The sequence below is a fragment of the Scyliorhinus torazame genome, chromosome 4 (assembly GCF_047496885.1).
Source record: "Scyliorhinus torazame isolate Kashiwa2021f chromosome 4, sScyTor2.1, whole genome shotgun sequence".
NCBI classification, from domain to species: domain Eukaryota; kingdom Metazoa; phylum Chordata; class Chondrichthyes; order Carcharhiniformes; family Scyliorhinidae; genus Scyliorhinus; species Scyliorhinus torazame.
Genome location: NC_092710.1, coordinates 173,701,487 through 173,726,874, shown reverse-complemented (window position 1 = coordinate 173,726,874; position 25,388 = coordinate 173,701,487). Strand labels below are relative to the sequence as shown.

General features: G+C 46.0%; 1 protein-coding gene across 4 annotated transcripts in view; it reads right to left on the bottom strand.

Moving 5' to 3' along the window:
* LOC140410600 (pumilio homolog 2-like) overlaps positions 1-25,388 on the bottom strand; it is a 178,300-nt gene that overhangs the window by 50,528 nt on the left and 102,384 nt on the right. For all 4 annotated transcript variants that reach the window (XM_072498884.1, XM_072498885.1, XM_072498887.1 and 1 more), the window contains 2 exons: positions 10,780-10,873; positions 4,559-4,684 (listed from right to left, as the gene is read on the bottom strand). In XM_072498884.1, the coding sequence (XP_072354985.1) occupies positions 4,559-4,684; positions 10,780-10,873 (220 nt within the window). The remainder of the gene's footprint in view (positions 1-4,558; positions 4,685-10,779; positions 10,874-25,388) is intronic.

Sequence of the window (25,388 nt, the reverse complement as noted above, 5' to 3'; positions counted from 1 at the left end):
GCAGTGGAGGGAGTCTCTTCTGCCTCCGCCATGGTGGAGACCGTGGCGGAGGCGGAAGGGAAAGAGTGCCCCCACGGCACAGGCCCGCCCGCGGATCGGTGGGCCCCGATCGCGGGCCAGGCCACCGGGGGGGCACCCCCCGGGGCCAGATCGCCCCGCGCCCCCCCCCTCCCAGGACCCCGCCCGCGCCGCCTTGTCCCGCCGGTAAGGTAGGTGGTTTAATTTACGCCGGCGGGACAGGCATTTTAGCGGCGGGACTTCGGCCCATCCGGGCCGGAGAATCACGCGGGGGGGGGGGGGGGGGCGCGCCAATCGGCGCGGCGCGATTCCCGCCCCCGCCGAATCTCCGGTGCCGGAGACTTCGGCAACCGGCGGGGGCGGGATTCACGCCAGCCCCCGGCGATTTTCCGACCCGGCGGGGGGTCGGAGAATCTCGCCCCTGATCACTATCCAGCAAACTCTGCTTCAAATTTACATATGAGAAATGGATCTAGCCACAATGTGATTTCAAGTACCCACGTTATAGGTTGGCCCAGGAGAGGGGACTCTGGCACATATTCTAATAAATTTAAAAAAGTATGAATTAGGACAATATACATTTTAATCACTTATAACTAATTGCCAGTCTCCATTCCTAGGTTATGAGGGTCACAGCGAGAAAGATTTAAAAAAAAAAAAAATGTTTTTCCATAAGGATGTGGAACACAGGACAAGGAGACTGCAACAGTCCCTCAGTGGCCAAATGCCTGCAATTACAGCATGAAAACCAAATGGTGACATGAGGTTTTCTGAATACAATACATTAATATTGATTTTCCTATGTTGATGATATGGTTCAAAATGTGTCACAGATGCATATATCTGTATATGCCTAATATAAACACGCAATTTGTGGTCTTAATTCAGTTGCATGGAAGAATTGGATGTCTCTTAGTTGAGTTATAATGTAGAATGTGGAGCGATTATAGTGCCACCTCTGGAGAAAACAAGACCACATGTATACTATTACCATCAATTTCAATGGACTGACAGCACAGCAATGTTTGAAACTCAAGTATTTATCTATATTATTAAGTCTCGCATATGGCAGGCGTGCTCAGCCATCACAACTTTTGGTCATACTTTCTTTCATCAGTCTACACCATTTCTTTCAGTAGTCTCCTCTCCCCTCTCCTGAACCACAGCTTCTCCAAATTGTCTGCTGCAGCCATCAACCTCCCAATCACATCCTTCAATATGTTCTTGTGGCACCCAGTCTCCTCCTTTCAATCTTCTGCTGCTTGCCTCTGCTCTTCATTTGGACTGCCAGCTGCTACCACATAAGCTTGCTGCTGCTGCTATATAGCCAAATGTACTGCTTTTCCTTATATTACTTAACTCAGTCATAAATTGGCTAGTAACATTATTATTTGAATTGCTGGAAATTAGTATTAGTAAAGAAATGATTTTGTGGAAATTAATGGGATTACGTAAGGAAGTGGTCCTCGAAATAGTAGATCCATTGGGTCATTTTCCAGAATTCTTTGGACTCTGAATAGTTCCACAGATTGGAGGGCAGCGATAGATAGAAAGATGGTTAACAGACAGGAAGCAAAAAGTTGGAATAAATGGTTGGAATAAATAGCAGGTAGTGACTAGTGGGGTACCGCAGGGATCTGTGCTAGGACACCAACTGTTCATATTATATATTAATGGTTTGGATGAGGGAACTAAATGTATTATCTCCAAATTTGCAGATGGTACAAAGTTTGGTGGGAGGGTGAGCTTTGAGGACAGTGAAGAGATGCTTTATTGGGATTTGGACAGGCTGAGTGAGTGGGCAAATGCATGGCAGGTGCAGTATAATGTGGATAAACATGAGGTTATCCACTTCGGTAGCAAAAGTAGGAAGGCAGATTATTATTTGAAGGGATGTAAATTGAGAGAGGTGGATACTCAGCGAGATCTTGGTGTCCTCATGCATAATTCGCTGAAAGTAAGCGCGCAGGTAATCGTATGTTGGCCTTCAAAGCAAGAGGGTTCGAGTATAGGAATAGGGATGTTTTACTGTACAGAGCATTGGTGGGGACACACCTAGAGTATTACATGAAGTTTTGGTGTCCGGACCCGAGGAAGGATGTTCTTGCAATGGAAAGAGTGCAGAGAAAGTTTACCAGGCTGAGTCCTGGAATGGCGACTGTCACATGAGGGGGACACAAAGTCGATTTGGATTATATTTGCGGGTAGCACAGTGGTTTGCACAGTTGCTTCACAGCTCCAGGGTCCCAGGTTCGATTCCCGGCTTGGGTCACTGTCTTCGTGGAGTCTGCACGTTCTCCCTGTGTCTGCGTGGGTTTCCTCCGGGTGCTCCGGTTTCCTCCCACAGTTCAAAGTTGTGCAGGTTAGGTGGATTGGTCATGCTAAATAGCCCTTGGTGTCCAAAAAGGCGGGCTAGGGTACTGGGTTACGGGGATAGGCTGGAAGTGTGGGCTTGGGTAGGGTGCTCTTTCCAAGGGCCGGTGCAGACTCGATGGGCCGAATGGCATCCTTCTGCACTATAAATTCTATAATTCTAGTGGCCTAGTGCATTGGCAACAATAATAACAATACCACTCCCTCAATGTCAGCAAAACTAAGGAGCTGATCACTGACTTCAGGCAGCGAAGTGTCGTACACCCCATTTGCATTAATGGTGCCGAGGTGATGGCTGACGGCTTCAAATTTCGAGGTGTACACATCACCAATCATCTGTCCTAGTCCAGTCACATCGGCGCTACGACCATGAAAGCACATCAGCACCTATACTTCCTCAGAAAACTAAGGAAATTCAGCATGTCCACACAATGCTGACCCATTTTTACAGATGCACCATAGAGACCAGGAACAAAGAAAAGAACAGCACAGGAACAAGCCCATCAGTCCTCCAAGCCTGTGCCGATCATGATGCCCGAACTAAAAACAAAACTTTCTGCCCTTACTCGGTCCTTTTCCCTCTTTTCCTCCCTATTCATAAAAAGCATCTTATCTGGCTGCATCACAGCTTGGTATGGCAACTGCTCGGCCCAAGGCCATAAAATACTAGAGAGTCGGGAACACAGTCCAGTCCATCACACAAACCCGTCTCCCATCCATTGACACGGTCTACACCTCCCACTGCCTTGGGAAAGCAGGCAGCATAATCAAAGACTCCTCCCCTCTATCTTCCAACCTCTTCCATCGGGCAGAAGATACAAAAGGTCTGAGAGCACACACTAACAGATTCAAAAACAGCTTCTCCCCCGCTGTTACCAGACTCCTGAATGACCCTCTTATGGACTGAACTGATCTCTCCACGCACCTTCTCTACTGTGTAGTACTTCACTTCGTATCCTACACCCGAAGTCTATGTATTTACATTGCGTATGTCCTATGTTTTTCATGTATGGAACGATCTGTCTGGACTGTATGCAGAACAATACTTTTCCCGGTACCTTGGTATACGCGACAATAAATCTAAATTTAATCTAATCTCATGGAAACTTACAAAATTCTAACAGGATTAGACAGGGTAGATTCAGATAGAACGTTCCTGGTGGTGGAGTCGTCCAGAACTACGAGTCATAGTTTGAAGACAAGGGATAAATCTTGTAGGACTGAGCCGATGAGAAATTTTTTTATCCAGAGAGTGGTGAATTGGTGCAAATCACTATTCCAGAAAGTAGTGGAGGCCAAAACGTTGTATAATTTGAAGAAGGAATTAGATAAAGCTCTTGGGGCTAAAAGGATATGGGGGGACGGTGGGATCAGGATATTAAACTTGATGATTAGCCATGATCATAATGAATGGTGGAGCAAGCTCAAAGGGCCGAATGGCCTCCTCCTATTTTTTATATTGTTTCTATGTATGACCATTGGCTGCTTTCCCCTTTGACAGGGAGGTGGTGGTGATTTAACCTTAGGATCATCACACCTCAGACAAGGGGCACGGTTGAGAAGGCGGAGCCTTCATGAATAACCTTAGCCAATACAGGAATTGAACCCGCACTGTTGGCCTTGCTCTGCATCACAAGCCAGTTGTGCAGCCAACAGAGCTAAATTGACCCTATATAAACATTAAGTTGGAGCAGTAATTTTTATTTAAAAACTACTTTATAACAGAGGAGAGGGTCTGGAGGTGCCATCAATACTGATATTATTACAGTATTACCAGTTTGGAGCACCACTCTATATTCATGTGTGTGGGGTGCTGTCTACCATGCCTGCACTTCATTGCTGATTCCAAAGTAGGCCATTACTTAACCACTCCCTCCCTGTACCAGGCAGACTCCAGCCGCTCTCCACTCATTCCCATCCTTGCTGAACAATGAATGAAAATAGCAAAATACTCTACTCATTTTTTCCCCACTTTAACCTAGACCAGTGACGTCAATTTGCGCTTTTTACCACTGTCAATGCTCAGACCAGTTAATTGAACAGAGTTAGTGAATTAAATCTGATACCTTCTGGCCTGTTATGCTTTAATGGCAAATCAGGTGTAGCCCTTATCCAACAGACCTATACAGTTTCTTTAGTCTTTTAATACGGTTATCTGTTTGATCACCTGCTAAAGTAGCTGCTGCAGCCAGTCCTGCTGCAGTATATGGATCTGTGCCTGGTGGAGCTGTACTGATAATGTATGGGTTTGGCATAAAGGCAGCTGGAGCAAGGCCTGCAGAAAATACACCTGCTGTTCAAGACAAAAAGTGTCAAAGATTAATTCCACTGCAAATTATCCACAAATTGCATTCATGTGCACTACTTCCTCACTTTTCCCTTCTTCTGACCGCCTCGCCCAAAAAAGGTTAAGCAATTTTGCAAAACAATACAGGGTCTGAATTCAATATTCTTCGTTTTACTAAATTATGTAAAAGTTTGTTTCGCTAAAAATGGCACAGTATCATACTCTATTGGTCAGGTTCCAAATTTTAGTGTGGTCAACAAGAGAGACAGCAAACTAACAGATGTTAGCAAAAAATAAAATGGAGGGGGAAAGTCTACTGAAGGATCTTTCGTACATCTCCAGGCATCCAGTTCACAGTGACAATGAAATTTATATTTGGCTGAGGGGAAGAAAGGGGATTCAATTTGGAAATCAACAGGTGCCAGAGTGGAAGTGTAGGATGGATTGCAGAGGGTGAAGAAATGCTCAATGCAACTCTTCTCATGCAAGTAAATGAATGATTTACAAGCGAAAAAAATTAAAGAATGACAATTTTTCCCTTTTCAATAATAATTAACTTTCTTTCATTAGCTGTTGAAACATATAAAAATTATGTGTAGTAGTCCTACACTGCAAATAAAGTATAAGTAATTAAAAAGTGCACTGGTAACAATATCTACTGGCAAGACAGTGAGGAATTACAATACCACAATCTTCAATTTATAAACTTACTTGCTGTGAAATTAAATCACATTTCCTACCTAGAATATACCATTTCCATAATCAATTTCAGGGTAATACTTGTAGGGATAAGAACTACCTACCAATTTGAAAACTACGAAGAGTTACCACAGATGTTCCAGGTATTTCATCTTTTTGGGGATAACATGTATGGTTCGAACATATGGAAATGTATGCAACTAATGATCACTCAAATCTCAATTTTAGCAACAAATTATACAAGATTAGATTATCTACTACTGTCCTTTACGAGTTTAAACTCCACGTGTAACAAACAGGATGTTGGTTGTGGTGCACAGGGACAACAGAGTTTGAGTTATGTTGATGGAAGCAAAGTCATCGAAGTACCAATGTGATATCTATGATTAAAAATCCGGACATACTTGAACTGCCAGTAGATTTAGACTGAGGCTGAAGTAAGGGATAGCTAATGAACAATCCCAGAGCAGGTTATCTAAGAGGGATTTCCCTGTTTGATATGTTTTTCTTGTCCACATAACCAGACAGATCAGGTGCTCTGACCAAATTGTTCCAGATTTGGAGTAGACACGCATGATGAAAGGCAGCCAAGTTTTCATGAGAGTTGGCAACATGAAAGCACAAGCAACACTTGTTTAAGGAGCTGCCGATTTACTGAACTAATTAAGGCTGGTGTCAGGAGGGTAGATATTGGGATGGTGAAAATATATAGAACCTTAAAGGAAAACTATTCATTAAACGTAAGACAACTCAAATACAATTCAACAGCATTGTGTTTCAGCCTTTAGGCTGGGTTATTATAAAAAAAAAAGCAAATGCAACTTTTCTTTGTGCGCTATGGAACAGAAGTGCTGCTAATGAGGTTGCGGAGATGGCGAAGACTATAAGGGAGGACAAGTCTACAGTAGAGCCTTCATGACGGACCATGTAACTATTCAGGCAAAATTATCTGAAAAGAACAATGGCCAATCCACTCCGCAACAACCTCAGCCACATGGCAAAAAGCAACATCCTTTTGCGTGGAGGTTGATCAAATAAGTTGAGCCATGAGTTTGAAAATACTGTATTATTTCAATTCTCTGACATAACAGTTTTGCTGTAGTGACGAAGACATTTTATTTGAAAACAAGGAAACAAACAGCATTGGAGATTTTACACCAAGATAGTCAGCTATACTAATTTCTATAATTCGCAAATTGCTTATTTTTGCTGCTTTTCAAAAACGCTGTGACAAGTCGAAATCACAGAAAGATTATAGAGTCAAAATGGTCAAAGCTGCCGCTTATGCGCCACATGAATCTCATTCCACTCTTCATATAATCTACCAGCATATTCCCTACCTACATTTCACTTAGATGCAATTTTGCTACTTGCCACAAGTGGGAATAAATCAAGCAAGTGGGAGGTGGATCTCATAGAACATAGAACATAGAACATAGAAAATACAGCACAGAACAGGCCCTTCGGCCCACGATGTTGTGCCGAACCTTTGTCCTAGATTAATCATAGATTATCATTGAATTTACAGTGCAGAAGGAGGCCATTCGGCCCTTTGAGTCTGCACCGGCTCTTGGAAAGAGCACCCTACCCAAACTCAACACCTTCACCCAACACCAAGGTCAATTTGGACATTAAGGGCAATTTATCATTGGCCAATTCACCTAACCTGCACATCTTTGGATTGTGGGAGGAAACCGGAGCACCCGGAGGAAACCCACGCAGACACGGGGAGGACGTGCAGACTCCGCACAGTCAGTGACCCAAGCCGGAATCGAACCTGGGACCCTGGAGCTGTGAAGCAATTGTGCTATCCACAATGCTACCGTGCTGCCCTTGAGAACAAATAAATCTACACTATATCATTTAACCGTAATCCATGTACCTATCCAATAGCTGCTTGAAGGTCCCTAATGTTTCCGACTCAACTACTTCCACAGGCAGTGCATTCCATGCCCCCACTACTCTCTGGGTAAAGAACCTACCTCTGATATCCCTCCTATATCTTCCACCTTAAATTTATGTCCCCTTGTAATGGTTTGTTCCACCCGGGGAAAAAGTCTCTGACTGTCTACTCTATCTATTCCCCTGATCATCTTATAAACCTCTATCAAGTCGCCCCTCATCCTTCTCCGTTCTAATGAGAAAAGGCCTAGCACCCTCAACCTTTCCTCGTAAGACCTACTCTCCATTCCAGGCAACATCCTGGTAAATCTTCTTTGCACCTTTTCCAAAGCTTCCACATCCTTCCTAAAATGAGGCGACCAGAACTGTACACAGTACTCCAAATGTGGCCTTACCAAAGTTTTGTACAGCTGCATCATCACCTCACGGCTCTTAAATTCAATCCCTCTGTTAATGAACGCGAGCACACCATAGGCCTTCTTCACAGCTCTATCCACTTGAGTGGCAACTTTCAAAGATGTATGAACATAGACCCCAAGATCTCTCTGCTCCTCCACATTGCCAAGAACTCTACCGTTAACCCTGTATTCCGCATTCATATTTGTCCTTCCAAAATGGGCAACCTCACACTTTTCAGGGTTAAACTCCATCTGCCACTTCTCAGCCCAGCTCTGCATCCTATCTATGTCTCTTTGCAGCCGACAACAGCTCTCCTTACTATCCACAACTCCACCAATCTTCGTATCATCTGCAAATTTACTGACCCACCCTTCAACTCCCTCATCCAAGTCATTAATGAAAATCACAAACAGCAGAGGACCCAGAACTGATCCCTGCGGTACGCCACTGGTAACTGGGATCCAGGCTGAATATTTGCCATCCACCACCACTCTCTGACTTCTATCGGTTAGCCAGTTCGTTATCCAACTGGCCAAATTTCCCACTATCCCATGCCTCCTTACTTTCTGCATAAGCCTACCATGGGGAACTTTATCAAATGCCTTAGTAAAATCCATGTACACTACATCCACTGCTTTACCTTCATCCACATGCTTGGTCACCTCCTCAAAGAATTCAATAAGATTTGTAAGGCAAGACCTACCCCTCACAAATCCGTGCTGACTATCCCTAATCAAGCAGTGTCTTTCCAGATGCTCAGAAATCCTATCCTTCAGTACCCTTTCCATTACTTTGCCTACCACCGAAGTAAGACTAACTGGCCTGTAATTCCCAGGGTTATCCCTAGTCCCTTTTTTGAACAGGGGCACGACATTTGCCACTCTCCAATCCCCTGGTACCACCCCTGTTGACAGTGAGGACGAAAAGATCATTGCCAACGGCTCTGCAATTTCATCTCTTGCTTCCCATAGAATCCTTGGATATATCCCGTCAGGCCCGGGGGACTTGTCTATCCTCAAGTTTTTTTTAATGCCCAACACATCTTCCTTGAGACAAGATGAGCTTAGAAGGGCATGAGAGAAACCATAGAAATATGCAACTTCCAGGTTAGTGAGAGGACCAGGGGAATGTTGGGGAAAGGCTGGTCTGATGGGCTATGGTAAAGGACATAAATTGATAGGCAGCTGAAAAGACTGTTTCAATATTAGTGACAAAGACATGAGATGTTTGGACGATGCGGATGCTGGAGATGAGGATGGCGGACTTGGGGCAGAAGTTCAAGAAAAGGGTTTCTAATGGAGAGGGGAACCCTGGGAATATCTTTGCATTCCACGGTGCTGGAATAGTGAGCAGTTTTGGCAGAGGAGCACAAGGGTTTGTGGTCCAGCCAGATTAGTTCATGAGCAGCTAAATGACCATAAATGTTCAAGATCAAATTCCATGGACATAAGAAGCAGAGAAAAGGGACAATTCAAATATAATACAACAGCATTTTGTTCGAGCTTTCAGGCTGAGAAGAGAAAAATAGCCAAAAGTGGAAATAGAGATTTTCTTTCATGTGGGATGGAACAGACCAGACGAACGATCAGGGTAGGAAAGATAGTAATAGTTATAATGAGGAAAAGTGAGTGTAAAGATACGGGTGAGTAGATTGGTAGCTGCCGAAATAATCAAATTAGACCGTCATTAATTGAAAATGCAGTTGTCAGTGAGTTAAGGCAAAGATTTTTCTATGGGAAGCGAGCTGAGAAAAGGAATACAGGAAAGTGACAGAAGTGATTAGAGATTACCTTACCTATGATAGACATAAGGCCACTTGATATGGTGAGGAGGAGACAGCACAATGAGTTGAGATGGAAGTTGAAATCACAAATAGTGAGAAATCACTCAGTCCAGAGGCTTCGTGATGAAGGCAGTGAAGCTATCTTTGGCTGTCATGGGCTTGGCAGGTTGGTAGAGAATGAGGATTTTAAATCAGAGAGAGATGGAACAAAAGATGTTTAAAGAAGAAGTTGCCAGAAGATTAGTGGGGAAAGCCAAAGGGTGATGTGGTGATAAGAACCATACTGTCATTGCAGCAGTTTGGAGAGGGAATGTGGTGGTGAGTATAACCATAAATGAGTCTTCACATACCAGCCAGGTTTCTGTCATGATCATGAATATTATCTGCTCTATCAGGAAACCGTGTGGCCTTCTAATTTCTAGAAAAAAAAAGCTCTCCCCTGTTCAATCTTTTCTGATGGTTGTAACCTCTTAGTTCTGGTATCTTTCTCGTGAATCTTTTCTGCTCTGACACCAATGTCCCACATCACATACACAGTATTCCAAGTGCAGTCTGATCAAGGTTTTTTTGGAGTTAACCACAATATCTTTGCTTTTCAATTCTATCCATTTAGAAATGAAGAGCAGTGCGTTTTTCCCCTCAGTGACTTTATCGATCCTACTTTTAGCAATTTGTGTCCATACTCTAAACCCCTTTACTCTTCTGCCTCATTTAGATTATCCAAGCAGTATGTAATCTCATTATTCTTTCTATCCAAATGCACCATCTCACTCTTATCTGCATTGACATGAATTTGCCAATTACATGCCCATTCTGCAAGTTTACTCATGTCTTCTTGTATCCTTCCACATTCTTTCTCTGTATTAATTACACCTCCCAATTTGGAGTTATCTGCAAATGTTGAGGTTGTATTTCTGATAGGAGTCCAAATTGCTAGTGTAAATAGAGAGGAAAACAGTCATTTTGTTTACTTTCAACAAACATAGCAATACTTTTATTAAAATCATGATGTCTTAGCCAAACGACTGAAACTGTGCTATCCTTGCATTTTTAAACCACAAGTGTGTTTCTCAAAGACAGCAATTATTACGATGAAATTCTTGGTCGATTAAGTGTACTAAGAGGGTGGTGCATTTTTTAATTGCAGTTTTACAGTGCAGAAAAACAAGCAGTTTAATATCAACCAAGTTTGTAAACTGTCAGAATTAGCTAAACAAATCAAAATAAATTTATTATTTTCAGACTTGGTTTCACTAAGGGAACGTATTCTCCTTCAATTTTGTTTTACCTGACTGAACAACTTATTCTTGCTTCTTACCGATATGTGGCTGCTGGGCTGCTGCCAATGCATACTGCTGCTGTTGGGCTGCAGTCAGCTGTTGTACTGTAAGTGCATTTTGCCGTTGGAAGAGCTGCAATGCACAAAAATAAACTGAATGTAGAGATCCACAGAAAAATACTCCTACATTTTCTCTTACTGGTTCTTCACGAATGGCATGTAACTGAACCACAGTGGAAGGAGGGTGAAGGTAAATTCCAATCACCAATCCAAAACTAACTCACCAAAGTGCAAGTATCTAATAAAAAAGCATCCAGTATAGTTAATGAGAAAAGGATAAGTTAGTCACAAAGAGCATTACAGGCACAGTTCAGCCAAGGTGCTGCATGGTTCGCATGTCAGTATTTGGGAGGCAGGGGAGAAAAAGAGGGGAGGTTGTAGCCTGCTTATAGCTCTGCTCCAGTAGGGCTTCAGTCATTGATTCGAAAACAAGAAAGAACGGATGACTCTCAGAAGCAGCGTTTGTGTGAGGCATGCCTAGAAAATTTCAGTCAGTTACTATTTTCACCCACATTCTCTATAGTTTTAATTCAATGCCAAAGCAGCAAAGAGAACATTTTGAAGCACCCTTGAAAGGGTGAGCATTAAAATGTGTAAGTATCCTCTTGGTATAGAACATAACAGCGCAGTACAGTCCCTCCAGCCCTCGATGTTGCGCCGACCTGTGAAACCACTCTCAAGCCCATCTACACTATTCCCTTATCATCCATATGTTTATCCAATGACCATTTAAATGCCCTTACTGTTGGCGAGTCCACTACTGTTGCGGGCAGGGCATTCCACGCCCTTACTACTGTCGGAGTAAAGAACCTACCTCTGACATCTGTTCTATATCTATCTCCCGTCAATTTAAAGTTATGTCCCCTCGTGCTAGACATCACCATCCGAGGAAAAAGGCTCTCACTGTCCACCCTATCCAATCCTCTGAACATCCTGTATGCCTCAATTAAGTCACCTCTTAACCTTCTTCACTCGAACGAAAACCGCCTCAAGTCCCTCAGCCTTTCCTCATAAGATCTTCCCTCCATACCAGGCAACATCCTGGTAAATCTCCAATGCTTCCACATCCTTCCTATAATGCGGCGACCAGAACTGCACGCAATACTCCAAATGCGGCCGCACCAGAGTTTTGTACATCTGCTACATGACTTCATGGCTCCGAAACTCAATCCCTCTGCTAATAAAAGCTAACACACCATACGCCTTCTTAACAACCCTATCAACCTGGGTGGCAACTTTCAGGGATCTATGTACATGGACACCGAGATCTCTCTGCTCATCCACACTGCCAAGAATCTTACCATTAGCCCAGTACTCTGTCTTCCTGTTATTCCTTCCAAAATGAATCACCTCACATTTTTCTGCATTAAACTCCATTTGCTACCTCTCAGCCCAGCGCTGCAACATATCTATGTCCCTCTGTAACTTGTAACATCATTCCGCACTGTCCACAACTCCACTGACTTTAGTGTCATCTGCAAATTTACTCACCCATCTTTCTACGCACTCCTCCAGGTCATTTATAAAAATGACAAACAGCAGTGGCCCCAAAACAGATCCTTGTGGTACACCACTAGTAACTGAACACCAGGCTGAACATTTCCCATCAATCACCACCCTCTGTCTTCTTCCAGCTAGCCAATTTCTGAACCAAACTGCTAAATCACCCTGAATCCCATGCCTCCGTATTTTCTGCAATAGCCTACCGTGGGGAACCTTATCAAACGCTTTACTGAAATCCATGTACACATCAACTGCTTTACCCTCGTCCACCTGTTTGGTCACCTTCTCAAAGAACTCAATAAAGGTTTGTGAGGCACGACCAACCTTCACAAAACCGTGTCGACGATCACTAATCAAATTATTCCTTTCTAGATGATTATAAATCCTATCTCTTATAAACCTTTCCAAGACTTTGCCCATAACAGAAGTAAGGCTCACTGGTCTATAGTTACCGGGATTGTCTCTACTCCCCTTCTTGAACACGGGGACAACATTTGCTATCCTCCAGTCTTCTGGCAACTATTCCTGTAGACAATGACGACATAAAGATCAAATCCAAAGCCTCAGCAATCTCCTCCCTAGCTTCCCTGAGAATCCTAGGATAGATCCCATCCGGCCCAGGGGACTTATCTATTTTCACACTTTCCAGAATTGCGAACACCTCCTCCTTATGAACCTCAAGCCCTTCTGGTCTAGTAGCCTGTATTTCAGTGTTCTCCTCGACAACATTGTCTTTTTCCTGTGTGAATACGGACGAAAAATATTCATTTAGCACCTCTCCTATCTCCTCGGACTCCACGCACAACTTCCCACTACTGTCCTTGACTGGCCCTACTCTTACCCTTGTCATTCTTTTATTCCTGACATACCTATAGAAAGCTTTAGGGTTATCCTTGATCCTACCTGCCAAAGACTTCTCATGTCCCCTCGTGGCTCCTCTTAGCTCTCTCTTTAGGTCCTTCCTAGCTAACTTGTAACTCTCGAGCGCCCTAACTGAACCTTCACGTCTCATCTTTACAGAAGCCTCCTTCTTCCTCTTGACAAGTGATTCAACTACTTTTAGTAAACCAGGGTTCCCTTGCTTGGCCATTTCCTCCCTGCCTGACAGGTACATACTTATCAAGGACACGCAGTAGCTGTTCCTTGAACAAGCTCCACATTTCAATTGTGCCCATCCCCTGCAGTTTCCTTCTCCATCCTATGCATCCTAAGTCTTGCCTCATCGCATCATAACTGCCTTTCCCCCAGCTATAACTCTTGCCCTGTGGTCTATATCTATCCCTTTCCATCGCTATAGTAAATGTAATCGAATTGTGGTCACTATCACCAAAGTGCTCACCTACCTCCAAATCTGACACCTGGCTTGGTTCATTACCCAGTACCAAATCCAATGTGGCCTCACCTCTTGTTGGCCTATCTACATACTGTGTCAGGAAACCCTCCTGCACACATTGGACAAAAACTGACCCATCTAAAGTAATCGAACTATAGCGTTTCCAGTCAATATTTGGAAAGTTAACGTCCCCCATAATAACTACCCTGTTACTTTCGCTCCTATCCAGAATCATCTTTGCAATCCCTTCCTCTACATCTCTGGAGCTTTTCGGAGGCCTATAGAAAACTCCCAACAGGGTGACCTTTCCTTTCCTGTTTCTAACCTCAGCCCATACTACCTCAGTAGACGAGTCCTCATCAAACGTCCTTTCTGCCACAGTCTTTGACTAACAATGCCACACCTCCCCCTCTTCTACTACCTTCCCTAAGCTTACTGAAATATCTAAACCCCGGAACCTGCAACAACCATTCCTGCCCCTGCTCTATCCATGTCTCCGAAATGGCCACAACATCGATGTTCCAGGTACCAACCCATGCTGCAAGTTCACCCACCTTATTGAAGTAGACACACTTTAAACCACCTGCCTGCCTGCCGGTACACTCCTGCAACCTTGAAACCTTACACATGACCTCACTACTCTCAACCTCCTGTATACTGGAACTAAATTTCAGGCTCCCAACCCCCTGCCGAACTAGTTTAAACCCTCCCGAAGAGCATTAGCAAATTTCCCCCCAGGATATTGGTACCCCTCTGGTCCAGGTGCAGGCTATCCTGCTTGTAGACGTCCCACCTACCCCAGAATGAGCCCCAATTATCCAGGTATCTGAAACCCTCCCTCCTGCCCCATCCCTGTAGCCACGTGTTCAACTGCTCTGTTAATTCATGTCTGCCCCTTGTTTTTTCTTTCAATTTCTGTTATTTTGCCATTTCCAATTTTTGTACATGGCCAATTAATGGGTCCTATGCCTTTAAGATGAACTACACCGTTAATTTTAGGAAACGCCAGCAGTATGTGCTGTTTGGTCCGACATCAATGACACCGCTTGATGGACTTGGCTGGCAGCCAATGATTGCTGGGCCTTTGCTGATGCTCAATGCTGATTGGTGCTGACTGTTCTGGAATATTCTGTAGGACAAGCAGGGGTTCCTTTTGCTTTCAGTTTTGTTTTGATCAGAAGCTGGAGGGTCACAGCTCTGATTTCTCTCTCTGACCGACCATCCGCGCCCCCCCTCTCTCTCTGTCCGTCTCTTCTCTGTCCGTCTCTTCTCTCTCTCTCTCTGACCGTCTCTTCTCTCTGACCGTCTCTTCTCTCTCTCTCTGACCGTCTCTTCCCTCTCTCTCTCTGACCGTCTCTTCTCTCTCTCTCTCTGACCGTCTCTTCTCTCTCCCTCTCTCTGACTATCTCTTCTCTCTCTCTCTCTCTGACCGTCTCTTCTCTCTCTCTGACCATCTCTTCTCTCTCTCTCTGACCATCTCTTCTCTCTCTCTGACCATCTCTCTCTCTCTCTGTCCGTCTCTCTCTCTCTCCATCTCTTTCTAAAGATCCAAAGTAAAGATCTTTCCTGCACAGTCAGATTAAACTGCAAAGAAATCTAATCCAGCCAGCTGCTTAAAAGATTCAGCAGCAGATCAAGACCTATGCTGGAGATTTCTCCAAAAATGGATCCAGACAGCGTTTCCTCTCTATCCAGCCTGTGTATGTTTAATCCCTGAAGGCAGAGCTAGAAACCTTTAGGTTTCTTTCCCTGAAAAGTTAACCTCTCTAAAATCTCAGGGAAGCTGCTTCTCTGATATTCTGTTTTTCCTCAGTAAAACTAGGGAACATTCTAGGGAGTCTGAAAACCAGTTATGTTTGAACCACAGGCAGAAGCTGGGGAGAAAGTGAGATTGAGAGTCTTCAGAATAAAACCGGCCTGAGGCTGTTCTTTCGAGTGAAGGTCCAAGCTAATAAAAGCCTGGTGGTTCTGACTGAATGCTGCTGCCGCAAGATCCTCATCAGCAATCCAAATGGTGGTTACAATCACTCTGCATCCTGGGAGGACAGCCTGCTGCAAAATCGAATTTGACATTGGAAGCAACACACTCATCTTTCATTTCATATTTTAATTCACATTATTTTTATCCCCCCGTGTGAGACAGTCTTGAGTGTGTTTGGGTAGGGGGTGGGATGGCAAAAGGAGGGAGTAGAAGATTAGCTGGCCATCATTCTATAATAATTATTGCATGTCTTATCACTATTTATGTTAGAAATAAACATTTGCTGGTTTTCACTTACAAATCTGATGCATCTAAGTTGTTGGAGCAGTCAAGGGCCAAAGAGCTCCGAATTATTGATTAATTCACTTGTGTTGGGAATGGAATCGACTATGCACTAGCCCAGGGTGTTGCAACAAATACAATTTTTATGTGGATCAAACAAGCAAGGTCCAACCATTCCTCCAAGCCCTGGGACCTCTGGCTGCTTGGGAAATTGCTGGGAAGCCACCTTCAAACAGCTGGTGGTCTTCCTAAGCGACAGGGAGCTGCTCTGCCACTGGCAAAATGCCAGCTGCCCGGAGTAATTGCCTTAATTAGGCAATTCATATTTCAAAATGGCTGCCTGCCTCTGTTCAGCAGAAGGCGGAGGTGTGTCCATTCCACTGCAGGGAGACTTCTTCAGCATTTTTCTGTCCTCCCCACTCAAGGGCTGGTACAATTCCACCCATGGAAAACAGCTCTGTTAGAATAATTTTTTTACATTTCAATCGGGACCAGTATCTTATTTCCTTTCCCAACTTGCACATTAAAGTTCCTTTCTTCCTGAAAAAATAACTTTAAATTCACACACTTAACCTTCCCTGCACCAAAACATTTGATCTGTGACTTAGCTGATAACTCCAAAAAAATGACTGCTTGACCAATTTCATGTTTTGATAAATACAATCACTGAAAATTACTACTGTAGCTTGCATATATAATTAGCAAAACCATCAAATTGTGACTTTTTGTCATTTTCCTTACAGGAATTTTATTCCAGAGGGTTAAGGTTGGATTTTGGACACATCAGGAAAAATAGCAATTTTAACAGAGAAATAAACATCTGAAAGATCATGTTGAAAAAAGGCAAAAGCCATCTAAAGAGTAACGGCGGCAAGGATATATCCCAGTGAGAACGAAGGAATCAAAGGTAGGGCTAAATCAACCATGGTTAACCAAAGAAGTTAAGGATAGCATAAAATTGAAAGAAAAAACATATAATGTGGAAAGGATTAGTGGTAAGTCAGATGATTGGGAAAGTACTAAAAACTAACAGATGACCAAAAAAGTAATAAAGAGGGAGAAGATAAACTTTGAGGGTAGATTAGCAAGTAATCTAAAAAAGGACAGTAAGAACTTCTTTAAATATATAAAAAGGAAGAGAGGGGCCAAAGTGAACATAGGCCCCTTAGAGAATGAGACTGGGGAAATAATAATCGGAAACCAGGAAATGACAGAAGAGTCAAATAAACAGTTTGCTTCAGTCTTCATGTGGAAAACACAAATAACATTCCAAAAATATGAAATAATCAAGGAGCAAAATTGGGGAGGAAATAAATACAATAACTAGTAGGGAAACCAAAGGGGTTAAAGGCCAATAAGACCCCCCCACCCCCCCAACCAACCTGACTGGTTGCATCCCAGGATATTAAAGAAAGTAACTACAGAGACAGTGGATGCACTGGTAGTAATCTTCCAAAAATCCTTAAATTCTGGAAAAGTCCCACAGGACTGGAAAACTGCCTGTGTAACCCCCTTTTGTAAAAGGGAGCCAAAAAGCAGGTAACTATAGGCCAGTTAACTTAACATCTGTCATTGCTTGATTGTATAATGTATTTTGAAATGCTCTGCTATTACATCCTTTATAATGGACCCTTAACATTTTCGCAGAGTCAGCATGGCTTCATGAAGGGGAGACTATGCCTGACAAATTTATTAGAATTCTTTGAGGTGGTAACAGGCAGGATAATAAAGGGAACTGTAATATACTTGGATTTCCAAAAATAATTCGATAAGGTACTGCACAAAAGTCAACTTCAAAAGATAAGAGTCCATAGTGTTCAGGATAGTATATTAGCATGGATAGAGGATTGGTTAATTAATAGAAGACAGAGAGTTGGTAACCTTAACTAGTGGAATGCCACAGGGCAGAGGCCATAATTATTTACAATATATATTAATGACTTGGACGAGGGAAGTGAATGTACCATTGATAAGTTAGCGGATGACACAAAAATAGGTGGAAAGACAAGTGGTGAGGATGACTACAGAGGGAAATGGACAGATTAAGTGAGTGGGCAAAAACATAGCAGGTGAAATATAATGTAGGAAAATATGAAGTTATGTACAGTGGTAGGAAGAATAAAAGGAGCTGAATATCATTTAAAATGGAGAAAAACTGTAGCAGAGGGATTTGGGGGTCCTTGTACATTATTCAAAAAAAGCTAGCATGCAAGTTCAGCAGTTAATAGGGAAGGCAGATGTTATGTTCGCCTTTATTTCAAAAGGATAGAGCATAACGATAGGGAAGTCTTGCAAAAACTAAAGAAGGCACTAATTATACCACACCTGGAATACTGTGAACAGTTTTGGTCCCCTTATTTAAGGAAAGATATATTGGAGTTGGAGGCAGTTCAGAGAACGTTCACTTGGTTGATCCCAGCTATGGAAGTACTTTCTTATGAGGAGAGGTTGAGTAGGTTGGGCCTGTACTCATTAGATTTTAGAAGAATCAGGGACGATCATACATAGGATTCTCGGGAAGCTTGACAGGGTAACTGCGGAGAGGTTGTTTCCCCTTGTGGGCAAGTCTAGGACCAATGGGCATAATCTTAAGAGTAAGAGGGAGCTCATTTAAGACAGAGATGAGAAAGAATTTCTTCTCTCAGAGGGTAGTGAATCTGTGAAATTATTTACTGCAGGGGGCTGTAGAGGTTGGATCGTTAAGAATGTTCAAGACTGAGATAGATAGATTTTTAAGCAGAAAGGAAATCAAAGGAAGGCAGGAAAGGGGAGTTGAGGGTAACAAATCAGTCATGATGTCATGAATGGCGAAGAAGACTCAATGGGCTGAAAGGCTTACTTCTGCTCTTACGTCTTATGGTCTAGTATTTTGTGTGTATTCCATTGTATTTTGGCAATAGGTTATATCTGAAATGTTAATCAATCGTTACATTTTAGAGATGTTGATCAGCCTGCTGTGGCTTATCAATCTTGCTGTGAGTTACGCTAAACCACCTGGAACAGTTTTATTTTTGTAATCCATAGCTATTCTTGCGTGCAATCAATTCAAAACATAAAACTTGATTCTCAGTCTCTTGTATTCTCCACTTACACAAAGGTAACACTGGTGGCTAGTTGATACTGGTAATGGTATAAGTCTTCCGCTTGTCAATGTCACAGAGTTCAGTCTATGATTATTAGCCATACAGTTTAAATTGCAGGGCTCTACAAGATGAAGCTAAAATTGAAGCATACCAGAAAAAAACATAATGGCGAGAACAGAGCATGAATAAAGATGCATAAGGGAGGAAGAAACCAGAGGGGAAAAAAGTGCCATTGAGAAGTAAATGCATATTGGTCAAAGAGAAAAGCATTGAGAAACGCCCAGTAATGCTGGAAAAAAAATTTCAACGGCAACACAAAAGTTGGTAAGATACTGAAAACCCCATTTATCACAAATTAAGTTACATTTTTACTTGTCGGGACTACGATGGGCCGAATTGGCCACTTTCTGCACTGTACATTCTATGATCTACAATGAAATGTGATGAAATGAAATTAAGCAAATTCAATTCTGGCCAGATTATTAAAATTGTCCTGCTTTTATTTATATGATTCCATGAAATGTAACACAGGAGGCCACTTAATTCTTTAAAAGAGCTATCCAACAAATTCCACTGAGGTTTGCTGACAACACGGCCGTAGTGGGTCGGATCTCGAATGATGAGTCAGAGTACAGGAGGGAGATAGAGAACTTTGTGGCGTGGTGAAACAACAACAATCTCCCTCAATGTCAGCATTACTAAGAACTGGTCATTGACTGTCTTTTGTGCCAAGATGGAGATGGTTGACAGCTTCAAATTCCTAGGTGTGCACAACACCAACAATCTGTCCTGGTCCACCCATGTCGACTGCTACGACAATGAAAGCACAACAGCGTCTTTACTTCCTCAGGAAACTATGGAAATTCAGCATGTTCACATTGACTCTTACCAATTTTTGCAGCTGCACCATAGAAAGCATCCTATCTGGCAGCATCACAGACTAGTATGGCAACTGCGTGACCCAAGACCATATGAAACTAGAGTCGGGAACATCGTCCACCCAGTCCATCCCGCGAACCCGCTTCCCATCCATTGACTGTCTATACCTGCTGCTGCCTTGGGAAAGCGGGTAGCATAATCAAAGACTCCTCCCACCCAGGTTCATCACTCTTCCAACTTCTTCAATCAGGAAGGAGATACAAAAGTCTGGGAACACGCACCAACAGGTTAAAAAACAGCTTCTTACCCGCTGTTTCCAGGGTCCTGAATGACTCTCTTATGGACTGAACTAATCTCTTCATACATCTTCTCTGCTTAGTACTGCACTCTGCATGCTCAGCCATTGCCTGTTCCTATGTATTTACTATGTCTATTTATGTATGTCCTTTTTTTTCATGTATGGAATGAATGATCTGTCTGGACTGTACGCTGAACACTACTTTTCATTGTACCTCGGTACACGCCACAATAAAACAAATCCTAATCCTTTGCTTTTATCCCATAGTCCTGTAAATATATTCCCTTCAATTGTTAATCAAATTCCCCATGGAAAGTTACTATTGAATCTGTTCCCACTACCTTTTCTGGAAGGGCATTCGAGATTTTACTAACTGACTGTGTAAAAAATGTTTCCTCACATTGCATCTGTTTTTTTGGCCAATCCCCTTAAAACTAGATCTTCTGGCTATCAACTCTTCTGCCACTGTAAATAGTTCCTCTTTATTTACTCTTATCAGAACAATTCATGATTTTACAATGATTTCTTCTTATCCTTCCCTGCTTCAAGGAGAACATAGTGGCTTCTCCAGCCTCCCCATCAAGTCCCTCATCATTGATACCAGTCTAGTAAATAATTTACATCTTGACAACCTTCCATATATGTGGTAGTTAATAATTACTTAATAGACTTCTGGTTGTGGCTATGCGGAGCTAAGGCGCACGTTCGGCAGCTCCTGCTAAAAATTGACTTTTGGGCTTTTTTTAGGGCCCGTAACGGCGCTTATTCGACATTTCCCGGTGTGGGAAGGGGACAGCAACATTCCCCCGATAAGTGTAAGGAGTGGACCAGGAGTGGGGCGATTTTAAAAGTGGCATTGAAGCAAAGAAAGGTGCGAGGGAGGAGGACCAAGATGGCGGCGGGCGGAGACCAGGCAGCGTGGAGGCAGTGGACGCAAGAGCAGCATGGAGCTTCTCCAGTGCTGTTTTAAGGAACTGAAAGCAGAGCTGCTGGAGCCAATGAAGGCTTCAATCGATAAGCTGCTGGAGACCCAGACGGCCCAAGGGGTGGCGATCCGGGAGGTCTGGCAGAAGGTCTCGGAGAACGAGGACGAGATCCTGGGCCTGGCGGTGAAGGTGGAGGTGAAATGCCAGGCGAGGTTCGAGGAGATGGAGAACCGGTCGAGGCGGAAAAACATGCGGATCCTGGGTCTCCCGGAGGGATCGGACGTGGGGCCTACGTGGTCACCGTGCTGCATTCGCTGATGGGAGCGGGGCCTTTCAGGGGCCCTTGCAGCTGGAGGAGGCCCAAGCCCAGCGAGCCGCCGCGGGTGGTGCTGATGCGGCTCCACCGGTTTGCTGATCGAGAGTGTGTGTTAAGGTGGGCCAAGAAGGAGCGGAGCAGCAGGTGGGAGAACGCGGAGGTCCAGATCTACCAGGGTTGGAGCGCGTAGGTGGCGAAGAAGAGGGACGGTTACAACCAGGCGAAGGCAGTGCTGCACAGGAACGGGGTGAAGTTCGGTATGCTGCAGCCGGCGTGTCTGTGGGTCACATATAAGGATCGACACCACTATTTTGAGTTCCCGGAGGAGGCGTGGGCCTTTGTTCAGGCCGAAAAACTGGACTCAGACTAAGGGGCGGGGATGAGGGGTCGCGGTGGAGGGATGGTTGGGGATTATTGGGTTGTGTTTCGAGGGGGGGGTTCTTTGTTTTTTGGGTGTTGATTGGGCATTCTTTTAATTAGGTCCGCCGGGCGGGCTCGTGGGGGGGGGGGGGTAAACTGATAGGTAAACTGCTTGGGGGGGTTAATGGTCGGTTGGGGAGATGGGGCCCCGTGGGGGGGGGGGGGGGGGAAAGAGAGAGAGAGAGAGAGAGAGAGAGAGAGAGAGAGAAGAGGCCCGAGTTGGGGGTAGTGGGACCGGGCCTGGAAAGGGTGCTGTGCCAGGGGAGGCGGGGTCGGGCGCGTGGAATGTGTGGTTTTTTTCCCCCCGCGTTTAGGGTTGAAGGGGCAAGGCCGGAGCTGGGAAGTGCGGGCTTTTTCTCCCACACTGGGAGTGGAATGGATGAGATCCCGCTGGTGGACGGGGGGGGGGGGGGGGGGGGGGGGGGGGGGGGGGGATGGAGCGGCGGGAGTGGCCAGGGTCAGCAGGAGTCAGCTGACTTACGGGAGTGCAATGGGGGGAGCAATCCAGCTGGGGGGGGGGCCGGGTTGCTGCTGGAATGGCCAAGGGGGAGCTGGTGTTGGTAGAGGAGGTCGGGGCGGGGGTCTGCCGATGTGGGGAACGGGCCGTGTGGGGGGTGCGGGCACGTGGCTGGCCTAGGAAGGGATATGGCTAGTCGGCGGGGGAACAGGGGTGAGTAGCCCCCTGATCTGGCTGATAACCTGGAATGTAAGGGGACTGAATGGGCTGGTCAAGCGGGCCTGGGTGTTCGCGCACCTGAAGGCGGATGTGGCCATGCTTCAGGAGACGCACCTGAGGAAGGCGGATCAGGTAAGGTTGAGAAAGGGGTGGGTAGGGCAGGTGTTTCATTCGGGTTTGGATGCAAAAAATCGGGGGGTGGCGATCTTGGTGGGGAAGAGTGTGTCGTTCGAGGTGTCGAGCATTGTGGCCGACAATGGCTGTAGGTATGTGATGGTAAGTGGCAAGATGCAGGGGGAGTGGGTGGTGTTGGTCAATGTATATGCCCCGAATTGGGACAATGAGGGGTTCATGTGGCATATGCTGGTCTGGATTCCGGACCTGGAGACATGGGGCCTGATAATGGGGGGGGGGGGGGGGGGGGGGGGGGGGGGGGATTTCAACATGGTGCTAGATCCGACACTGGACCGCTCGAGGTCTAGGACGGGCAGGAGGCCGGCGGCGGCCAAGGTGCTGAGAGGGTTCATGGACCAAATGGGAGGGGGTGGATCCATGGAGGTTTGCGAGGCCGGGGGCCAGGGAATTTTCATTCTTCTCCCATGTTCACAAGGCCTACACCCGGATTGACTTTTTTGTCATGAGCAGGGCACGGATTCCTAGGGTGGAGGATACGGAGTACTCGGCGATAGCCATTTCTGATCATGCTCCGCACTGGGTGGACATTTGGTTGGGGGAGGAGAGGGACCAGCGCCCGCTGTGGCGCCTAGAGGTGGGGTTGCTGGCGGACGAGGAGGTGAGCGGGCGGGTCCGGAAGTGTATAGAGAGGTACCTGGAGGCTAATGACAATGGGGAGGTGCAAGTAGGGGTGGTCTGGGAGGCGCTGGTCAGAGGAGAGTTGATCTCCATTTGGGCACACAAGGAGAGGGGGGAGGAGAGAGGGAGAGGTTGGCGGGGAAGATGGTGAGGGTGGACAGGAGGTACGCGGAAACCCCGGAGGAGAGATTGCTGAGGGAGCAGCGTAGCCTCCAGGCTGAGTTCGATTTGTTGACCACCAGGAAGGCGGAGGCGCAGTGGAGGAAGGCGCAGGGGGCGGTATATGAATACGGAGAAAAGGCGAGCCGTATGCTGGCGCACCAGCTTCGGAGGCGAGAGGCAGCTAGGGAGGTCAGGGGAGTTAGGGATGGAGGAGGGAACACGGTGCGAAGTGCGGTGAGTATCAATGGGGTCTTCAGGGACTTCTACGAGGAATTGTACCGGTCTGAGCCCCCACGGGAAGAGGGAGGGATGGGTCGCTTCCTGGATCGGCTGAGGTTTCCGAGGGTGGAGGAAGGGCAGGTGGCGGGGTTGGGGGCGCCAGTTGGGTTGGAGGAGTTGGTCAAAGGGAGAGGGAACATGCAGGCGGGGAAGGCACCGGGGCCGGATGGGTTCCTGGTTGAATTTTACAAGAAGTATGCGGACTTGCTGGGCCCGCTGTTGGTAAGGACCTTTAACGAGGCAAGGGAAGGGGGACTCTGCCCCCGGCAATGTCTAGAGCGCTGATTTCCCTGATCCTGAAGCGGGACAAGGATCCCCTACAGTGTGGGTCATACAGGCCGATCTCACTCTTAAATATAGACGCAAAGTTGCTGGTAAAGATTTCGGCCATGAGGATAGAGGACTGTGTGCCGCAGGTCATACACGAGGATCAGACGGGGTTCGTGAAAGAGAGGCAGTTGAATACCAATGTACGGAGGCTCTTGAATGTCATAATGATGCCGGCGATGGAAAGGGAGGCGGAGATAGTGGTGGCGATGGATGCGGAGAAGGCCTTTGATAGGGTGGAGTGGGGGTACCTGTGGGAGGTGTTGAAAAGGTTCGGGGAGGGGAGGGGATCGTCAGGTGGGTGAGGCTGCTGTATGAGTCCCTGAACAGAAGGAGGTCAGAGTATTTCCGGCTACACCGGGGGGACGAGGCAGGGGTGTCCCCTGTCCCTCCTGCTCTTTGCACTGGCGATTGAACCCCTGGCCATGGCGTTGAGGGAGTCGAGGAACTGGAGGGGGCTGGTGAGGAGCATCGGGTGTTGCTCTAAGCAGATGATTTGCTGCTATATGTGGCGGACCTGGTGGGGGGAATGCCGGGGGTGATGAGGATCCTTAGGGAGTTTGGAGATTTCTCCGGGTACAAGCTTAATATGGGGAAGAGCGAGTTGTTCGTAGTGCACCCGGGGGCCCAGGAGAGGGTGGATTGGTGAGCTCCCGCTAAAAAGGGCGGAGAGGAGTTTCAGGTACCTGGGGATCCAGGTGGCTAGGAGCTGGGAGGCCCTACAAAAGCTTAACTTCACGAAGCTGGTGGAGCAGATGGAGGAGTTTAAGAGGTGGGACGTGCTGCCACTCTCCCTGGCGGGTAGAGTGCAGTCAGTTAAAATGACGGTGCTCCCGAGGTTTGTTCCTGTTCCAATGCCTCCCCATCCTGATCCCTAGGGCCTTCTTCAGGCGGGTTAACAGGAGCGTTATGGGGTTTGTATGGGCGCAGAAGACGCCGAGGGTGATCCTGGAGAGATGTAGGGATGGGGGGGGGGGGGGTTGGCACTGCCTCACCTCTGCGGGTATCATTGGGCCGCCAACGTGGCAATGGTGCGTAAGTGGGTGATGGAGGGGGATGAGGCGGCATGGAAGAGGCTGGAGATGGCGTCCTGTGTGGGCACGAGCCGGGAGGCGCTGCTAACGGCGCCGCTTCCTCCAACGAGGTACACCACGAGCCCGGTGGTGGCGGCTACCCTCAAAATTTGGGGGCAATGGAGGAGTCACAGGGGGAGGTGGGGGCCTCGGTGTGGTCCCCGATTCGGGGGAACCACCGGTTTGTCCCGGGTAGGATCGACGGAGGGTTTCTGAGCTGGCACAGGGTAGGCATTA